This window comes from Humulus lupulus, chromosome 9 (genome assembly GCF_963169125.1).
Source record: "Humulus lupulus chromosome 9, drHumLupu1.1, whole genome shotgun sequence".
Taxonomy (NCBI): domain Eukaryota; kingdom Viridiplantae; phylum Streptophyta; class Magnoliopsida; order Rosales; family Cannabaceae; genus Humulus; species Humulus lupulus.
In genome coordinates, this window is record NC_084801.1 from 127,959,759 (window position 1) to 127,969,063 (window position 9,305).

Genomic DNA, 9,305 nt, shown 5'->3' on the forward strand with positions numbered 1-9,305 from the left:
ATAGGGTTCATCAACAATCCAAGCCACCAAGAAATTAGTTCATGGATGGTTTCATACACAGTAATTCACAATCAAAACAGCCCATAATATTCAGATTTAGTATCTAACTCATAAATTAATAACATAAAGTTTAAGAAAAGAAGAAAGAACAAATCCAAATGATGCTTGAGCTTTCTATGCTTGTCCTCCTTCTTCCTTGTGGGTATCTCATCTTGTTTCTCTGTTTTTTTTTCTGGTTTTTCTTTGCCAAAAATGGCTGCTGGTTGTCTATTTCGGCTGGAGCATTCTTTTGGTATATTAGGTTATCTTCTTCTCCTCCAAAAGTACCATAATGCCCTTCTTTTCCTCCCAAAACAACAAGTCTTCCTTCTCTTTTGTCCTTTTCTCCATTATGCTGATATTTCCTTCTGCCACTGCCATATCAGCTGAAATGTAAGCTTGACTCTTGACTGCCACGTGTTCCATGCTCCAAAATGCAGCTGATCACAATGCTTCAGTTTTGCTGCATCAATCCTGAATATTCAGCCATCAACACAATAATTTCATCACAATAGACTCTTAAGCTCACTCATTCCTTTGTGCAAATATTTAACTATGAAATCATTATCTTTAACCCAATAGCTATTAAAATCTAAAAAATAATTACACTTAATTAAGATAATGAAAACATCCAAGTTAGCTACAAAAACTAAAAATAAACTAACATCACTCATGATTTTTTCACAAATATAAGTTCAAAAGCACATGAAATAACTCTTTATTCAAGAGTTATCACACCCCCAAACTTACAACATTACTCGTCCTCGAGTGATGACCCTAACAACACAATACAACTAACAAGAGACACAAAAGACACAAACTAAACACAAAAGACAAAACACTACAACAATGGACAAACTTTGCTATGTCAATGGTAACAAGGGGAAGGCTCTCGGGAAATTTTATTTTGAAAAAGAGAAGCTGAATTTCAATCTTTCACAAGCTTTAAACCAAATTCTTCAAGCATGAATGTTGCTGCCAAAAATATGAATCAAGTGTTTCACCCTTTAGTGCATGCATAGCTTTTCCTAAACAATTTCAATCACCAAAAATTAAGCTAGCCCTTGGTCCTCAAGCTTAAATAATGTCTCCATACATTACTTAGTAATTCCCTCTCCACTAATGTAGACAAACACCACACCAAAAATCAATAGGACTTTATCAAGCTTGTAATGATAGGCTTGGGTAAAGGTAGGATAATAGATATACATTTTTGGCTCAAATCACCCTAAACACCTCAATCTTTCTAGGACCTAAATACATAAATGCACACATTAATTTCCCCATAGAAAACCCCACAACACAATATAAATCTTGCCACTAGTCCTTATTACTAACATACAACGACAATAACTCAAACAACTTTTCCTTTATTTGAAAAGTACACCCCCAAACTTATTTACAAACATACATACTCTTTTTTTTTTTCTTTTCTTTTCCTTTGATTTCTGATTTTTTTTTTTTTTTAGAAGTTTTGATGCAAGGGAGTGTACTTCTTAATTTCTGACTTTTTTTTTTTTATATATATATATATATTTTTTTTTATAAAAATAAACAACTAAATGGCAAGATTACAAGAAGATTGAGAACACATTCTCCCCCCAAACTTAAAATCAACATTGTCCCCAATGGGGAAAACAAGCAAAATAAGAAAAGGAAAACGCTCACCCAATTTTCTTGCTCACACTCAACTCATCATAACCCCCAAATTGCACAACAAATAAATCCTATAAAGATCAAGGTGCTAAAAGGGTGTGGTGAAAAGATGTGAGAATATATTTATGTAAAGCTAGGCGAATGAGTGGCTAAGAAAGAAAAATGACACTTAAGCTCAATGGGGTGACTAGGGATAAAAATGCATACAAGGTAGGCTGCAAAGGCTCAAACGGTCCAAAGATGGCCTAAATCATGTCTTCGGTGTGGTATTGTCTAGGATTTCGCCTCAAGGAAAATCACTAAGTAATTCTAGAAACTTAAGCTCTCACAAGAAACTAGCTCTTCCTAGGGTCTCAAAATTGTTTAATCTAACTATGCACCAACTAAAAGGAGAAACAATTTCATCAATCAATGGTTAGCAACATTCACATCCAAAGAATTTAGTTGAAAACTCAAGAAAGAAAAACATTCAGCGGCAACTTAGATTGAGTAAAGAAATCGTCATGGAGCCCCCTAGTTACATATGAACAAAAGCAAAGAGTATCGCTGCAAGATTAACTAAATAACAAGACAGGAACAGAACAAGCAACAAATCACACATGGAAGCAAAATAGTAGATAATAAGAGTAGACCACCAGAGAGTTCAATAACAGAATTTATTACAAAACAATAATAATAATAATTACAAATCAAAAGTGGGTTAAAGAATCTCCCTCCTCCTAGTCCTCGGAATCAGCAGCTGAAGGACTAGGGCCATCAGGCACAGCTGGCGTGGTCCACGCCTCCAAGATGGAGTTGGGAAAGACTGGGAATGGAGCTGTTGGTTTGTTGAAGTTGCGCTGGAGGGATTTGATGAGGGCTGCATCTCGCTGCTTAGCATACTTCCAGTAAGCATGCTGTTGAGCTTCCATAGACACCAATCGGCCAAGAATCTCCTGCTGCCGGGCAATGATGTCAGTGAGCGGAACTGGGGGAGGCACGGCGGAAGGCCCAGAGGCTGAGGCGGGTGCACGAGTCTGGCCAATCAGAGAGAAATCAATGTCCCGGCGCTCGAAAAGGATATCCTCTATGGAAGCAACAGATACCCCAGCTCTAATGCATAACTGGGTGATGAGTGAGGGAAAGAACAGCTTCCCTTTCTTCTTTCTAGCACAGCTAACAAGCTGCCTAGAGATGATCTGGCCAACATTTACACCCAACCCAGCCAGTATACAATACAGCAAGAACACCCTCTCTGTGGACACCGTGGTGTCATGTGTGGTGGGCAGTAATCGACACTTCAGAAAGCTGAGCCACACTGCAGCTTCAGGCAAAATGGAGGTGTGCAAGCGAGTGCGCACACCGCCAGAAGAGATGCACCATTGAGTTCCAGGGGATGCGACGCACTGCAGCGCCTTGTCAAAATCAGCTGGGGTAGGTGCCAAGATCATTTCATTATAAGTTGAGCTGTCAACGTTGGCTAACCCAAAGAGGGCATTAATAGCCTCACCCGCAAAAGAGACCGCCTTGCCGCGAACCAACACTTCAGAATTTTCAGCGAAGGCAAGGTTGGCATAAAATTCCTTGACCACTGGAATAATGGCATACTCTGGTTTTTGGCAGAAAAGTTCCCACTGGTGTTGCTCAATGACAGTAGTGAGAAAGGCAGGCACCTCCCTAGTAGTTGGCAAAAATCCTCTCTCTGGAAATAATTTCTTGGTCTTTATAGACTCAAATCTGGCCTTGGCTTGAGCTGAAGTAACTTTTCGGGCAGGGCATGAAGGGGTAGCTGGTTTCTTGGTTTTATGAGGTGGGGCAGCTGTGGTGGCAGCAGTGGCAGTCTTTTGCTGCTTTGGTGGGGGCACAGTTGATGCTTGTGGGGCTGCTCTTTTGGATTTGTGTCGGGGTGGTTTTGATGTGGTGGTAGGAGCATTTCTGGCTGTTGGGGGAGGCAGTAGGAGTGGGGCAGTGGGGATTTGTGGGGTCTTTGGTGGGACAGTGGTGTTTTTGGATGCTTTCTTGGGTGTTGTGGTTGGTGGTGGGACAGTGTTGGTCTTTTTTCTCTGTGCTCGCGTTTTGATGGTCATGATGGGCACAAAAAGACAGCACCTAATTCACAATGTTATCACACAACAAACAGAGCACCTGAACGTAAATGCTTCAAAATTTTCCAGCAGAATAATAGAGCAAATTTTTTTTTTTTTTTGTACCACCCAGGAATGCCACAGATTATCCAACAGAGTTTCCAACAACTTTGCTCACCAGATCAAAGATTATCAGTACTCAAATGCCCAGTAGTATATATATATATGTATATATATATATATATTTTGCTTTATACGGGGGCAAGGAAATTAATACCCATGATTGAGAGGCTCGGCCGACTATTGGAATGCTTGGCTGGTGGTGGGGAGCCTCGGTCTGGTGGAATGCCGCCTGGGGTCGAGAAATGGTGCTCGGCTGGGACACGCGGAGCAGGGTCACGCAAAGAGGCGAAAGGTGCAGAGCTGGGATACGCCTGAGTTGTCCTTGGTGTGGGAGGCTCGGCAGAGGCGCGCAAGGATAGGGGCACCTGGTTGCCGAATGCTTTGTTGGGGTGAGGCCGAATGTAGAGGGCCTCTTGGCTTGGTGGGTGGTATATTTCTGGTGGTGGGCTCGGTCTGGGGTCGAGGTGGTGGTGTCGTGGGTCTTCGTGAGATGGAGAGGCGAAGAAGTCGACGGGCAGGGACTCGCCTGGACTGGGTCGCGGCTTGCTCGGTTCGTGTGGGGCGGCTGAGTGGCGGGTTGTGTGTGGTTTCTGCTGGGTGAAGGGCGGCTGAATGTGGCTGTGTGGCTGGTTGGAGACGTGGGGTCGTGGGATAGGTGGGGTCGACTGGTGGGTCGGCTGGGTTCGTGGGTGTGGAAGATAGAGAGGGATGGGGTATTAGGGTATATACACATATATTTATATATATATATATTTATAAACTGAATAGTTGAAATATATACAGATATAATGTATAATTATTAGATATATATTATACTGATATATATATAGTTTATAAATATAATAATTTTTTTTTTTTACTGAAGTTATATACATATATGTAGATTTTGTATAGTTATTTGTTTATATATATATATTTTATATAATATGATACATGTGTATATGCCCCTGAATGGAACCACGACCCAGGAATTTTCTCTGCCCAGATTGCTAACATTTTGCCCAGGATTTGCTTCAGCAACCCAAATTTGACGTAACTCCCTTTTTTTTCGGAAATCTTTGCGGCCATTTTGCTGAAGCAAAACTCACGCAAAACCATCAGACTCAAGAATTACTTCCAAAACACCCTGTTTCTTGCTGTCTTAACACCTGAAACATCAAAATAAACATAAAAATGCTCCAAAACACCACAATAAAATGGGATTAAAATTACAAAAAGTGAAATTAAAATAAAAATAAAAATAATTATAATTAAAAACACTCATATGTATAAATATATATTTTTTTTTTCTTTTCTTTCTGTTTTCCTCTTCTTTTTGTCTTTTTTTTTTATATACAATATCAGTTTACACTTGCTTCTTGCTGGGTTGTCTTTAAATTAGTGCCTGAATCACTTGACAACCCAAATCAACCTCAGCTTTAAGGATCCTCCAAAGTGATGGAGGTCTTCTCGCGGTTGACCTCACCTCCCAAATAATGTTTCAGCCGCTGCCCATTCACTTTAAACTCCCTTTCGGATTGATCTTCGCGAACCTCAACTGCTCCAAAGGGGTAAACTCGCACCACTGTGAATGGGCCAGACCAGCGGGACTTTAACTTGCCAGGAAATAACTTCAAGCGCGAGTTGAAAAGCAATACTTTCTGCCCCTTCTCAAAGACCCGAGCTTGAATTTTCTGATCATGCCACCTCTTAGTTTTCTCCTTGTACAACTTGGCATTTTCATAGGAGAACAACCTCAGCTCTTCCAGCTCATTTAACTGTAACTTTCGAGCTTCTCCAGCAGCTTGGAGGTCCATATTCAGTCTCTTAGTGGCCCAATATGTGTAACGACCCAAATTCGCTAGTAAGGCTTAAGGGCCTTGATTAGCGTGCCAGGAGGGCACGATGGGAATTATGTGTGATTTTATGAGTTAAATGCATGGTTATGATTTAAAGCATGTTATTTGACTATTTATTTATCTGAGACGCATGTATATGTGTATTAGTATGCATGTAGGCCCTGATTGTGTTTGAAGGGCATAATTGTAATTTTAGCCCGCCGAGGGCATATTTGTGATAATTGTATTCCGTGATTTGTACCACGTGAGTGTGGTGTTATTTTGTGATGCACGTGCCGAGACGGTCCTAGAGAGCAATTTAACTTAAGAGTCACAACGGGATTTCTATACCCGGCTCGGGAGGAGCCTAGGGGTACCTCGGGAATTTTATGGTTAAGTTAAGATTTAGCGGGTAATGGTTATTGGAGATTTAGTAACCTGGGTAACCATTAGTTACTGCTGAGAGTAACAAGTTCTAAGTAGAAAATGGTAGAAATGAAATAGAAGTAAAAGGACTTAAGTGCCCTTGAGGTTTAGTTGGGAAAGGTTAGGCAAGGAAGGGTAAAATGGTCATTTGGCTGGGAAATTGATTTATGGCAGCTGGGTTATAGGGGGTACACGGTTTGGGGCTTGGCATTGATTGGTTTTGATAAAAACTAAAGAGAAGAAAAACCAAAGAGAAGGAAAGTTAGGGCAAGAAGAAGAAGAAGGAGCTGAAATTTGGAGACTTAAGAGACGAATCAAGGGAGCTTGGGATGGGATTCTCTACTTGAGGTAAGGAATTTATACACATTTAAGGCTTGATTATGTTATGGGTTAAGAGATTTGAGCATGGTTTAAGTTTGAACTTTGGGTTTTTAATTTTCTGAAATTGAAATCAAGGATGTGGATTTTGGGGATTTGATTGTGTGTTTGATTGCTTTGATGATGTTTATGGGTTGCTAGATGGGTCATATGAAGTTTGGATTTGAATTTGGGGTTTGGGTATTGGTTTGGTATGAATTGGGAAGGTTTTAGCTCGGAGAAAACGCAGGAGAAAACCCAGAATTCTGGGTCTGCGAAGGCGTGCCGCGACACAGGTTTTTCGTGCCGCGGCGAGGGAGCCTCTGACTGATGGGTGCCGCGGCACAAGGATGTGGTGCCGCGGCACAAGGCTAAATTCAGGGCATCATTTTTAGGCAATTTTAGGCCTTTGCTCCGGGGGTTCGGGGGATGTCTCCGGGGTGTTGTTTTAAGGTTTTAGAGGTCCCGAGAGTGCGGGATTGGTCCCGGGAAGTGGTTTTGGGTTGATTAGTATTGAGGGATGTTTCTTGTGTGTTGTGACTAGGTTTTTGGTGAGGCTCATGCTTGAGGACCGTGCTCGCGGCTTTAGTGCATCAGGAGGCTCGGAATTCAGGTAAGAAAACTATAACACCCGTAGGATAGGGCGTGGGCCCATAGTATGATTGCGGGGCGTGGCCCTATATTGCATCACATGTTAGGGTGCAGACTTAAATGAATTAATATTTGATTGCATGTTGTTGTGTTATATTATATGTGTGATTATGATGAAATGAATGGCAAGGGCCGAGTACGGCAAGGGCCGAGTACGGCGTAGGCCGGGGCGGCCGTGGGCCGAGTACGGCGTAGGCCGGGGCGGCCGTGGGCCGAAAGTAACACCTAGCACATGGGATGCTATATTCAGGGTGGGACCCAAGGGATACATGAGTTATCCTCGCGGTGAGAACCGATACCCTAGGGCTTTGGTAAGGTCTCTGGGGCGGCATGGCCGTGTTTGCTTAGTCTAATGGTTGACTTGTTTATTTGAGGATTATCTGTTATGATAAACTGTATACATTGCATATGTTATGTTCTGCATGAGTTTTCTTGCTGGGCTTCGGCTCACGGGTGCTCTGTGTTGCAGGTAGGGCAATGACTGAGTCAACCAACCATGAGTACGGAGAGCGTGAAGCGACGCGTACATGTTTGGCCTGCCCGACTGCTTTGGTTGGGGGTTTATTTGAAAATGGCTGTAATAATCTATGATTTTTATGAATTATCAACTGTGAACTCATTTTAAAGATGTAAATAGTTTTCAAACCTTATTTTGGGATCCCAATGTTTAATATTAGGAGTTTTATTGAAACAACGCATTTTTCTAAGATTACAGCCTTAACTTTTAATTAGTCACACTTTCGTTTCAAAACCTCGGTTAGCGAGATCTTTGCACATTGTTTTGTCTTAAAACTCACTAAGTAACGGCTCTAAGGAAGTAGGGCGTTACAATATGCCTTATGCTCCAACTCAAAGGGAAAATGGCAAGCTTTTCCAAAAACCAAACGATACGGTGACATTCCCAAAGGGGTTTTGAAAGCCGTTCTATAGGCCCAAAGAGCATCATCCAATCGCTGAGACCAATCCTTTCTACTAGGATTCACCACTTTCTCTAGGATTCCCTTGATCTCCCTATTGGATATTTCCGCTTGACCATTGGTTTGGGGGTGGTAGGCTGTGGCAATCTTATGCTTCACACTGTATTTGGCTAACAAAGCTGCCAAAATCTTGTTAACAAAGTGGGTGTCGTCATCGCTTATAAGAGCCCTTGGAGTGCCAAAGCGGGTGAACACATGCTTATGTAGGAACTTCATGACCACCTTGGAATCATTGGTAGGACTTGCCACTGCCTCAACCCACTTAGAGACGTAATCTACTGCTACCAAGATATACAAATTGCCAAATGATTGTGGAAATGGCCCCATGAAGTCGATTCCCCAAACATCAAACAATTCCACTTCAAGGATGCTATTCAAGGGCATTTCATTCCTTGCTGAAATATTTCCAACACGCTGGCAGCGATCACATCTCTTAGCAAATTCATGAGCATCCTTGAAGATAGAAGGCCAATAGTACCCCGATTGAAAAACCTTAGCGGCTGTCCGCTGCCCCCCAAAATGTCCACCATAAGGAGCTGAATGACAATGCTCTAGGATGCTAGAAACTTCCTCCTCAGGCACACAACGCCTCATGATTCGATCTGAACATTGTTTGTACAAATAGGGCTCATCCCAATAATAGAATCTCACATCATGAAAGAACTTCTTGAGTTGCTGCCTATTCAAATCAGGAGGCTGCAAACCACTCACCAAATAGTTGACAAAATCAGCGTACCATGGAATAGTGGTTTGGTTCACAACCAACAATTGCTCATCGGGGAATGTCTCTTTAATAGGCCCTTCATTTTGCTTTTCACTTCCAGCTTCAAGTCTAGATAAGTGGTCAGCCACTTGGTTCTCCGTTCCTTTTCTATCCCGAATTTCCAAGTCAAATTCTTGAAGAAGCAACACCCATCGAATAAGTCGTGGCTTAGCATCCTTTTTGGCAATTAGATACTTGATTGCTGAATGGTCTGTGTAAACGACCACTTTAGTCCCCACAAGATAAGCTCTAAACTTGTCAAAAGCAAACACCACCGCCAAAAGCTCTTTCTCGGTGGTAGTATAGTTCAATTGGGCATCGGCTAATGTCTTGCTTGCATAATAAATGGAATGAAAAACCTTCTCTTTTCGCTGCCCAAGTACAACCCCCACAGCAAAGTCACTAGCATCGCACATCAATTCAAAGGGGAGAG

At 42.0% G+C, this 9,305-nt stretch overlaps 1 protein-coding gene across 1 annotated transcript; it reads right to left on the reverse strand.

The window, feature by feature from the left end:
* Positions 1–5,299: 5,299 nt before the first annotated feature.
* Positions 5,300–5,677, reverse strand: LOC133800032 (uncharacterized). The gene has a single exon (XM_062238011.1). It carries the CDS (start codon positions 5,675–5,677, stop codon positions 5,300–5,302), a length of 378 nt encoding a protein of 125 aa, XP_062093995.1.
* Between the last annotated feature and the right edge of the window lie 3,628 nt (positions 5,678–9,305).

Excerpts from the sequence above, each read along its gene's own strand:
- LOC133800032 (XM_062238011.1), bottom strand. The coding sequence starts at position 5,677 with ATGGACCTCCAAGCTGCTGGAGAAGCTCGAAAGTTACAGTTAAATGAG.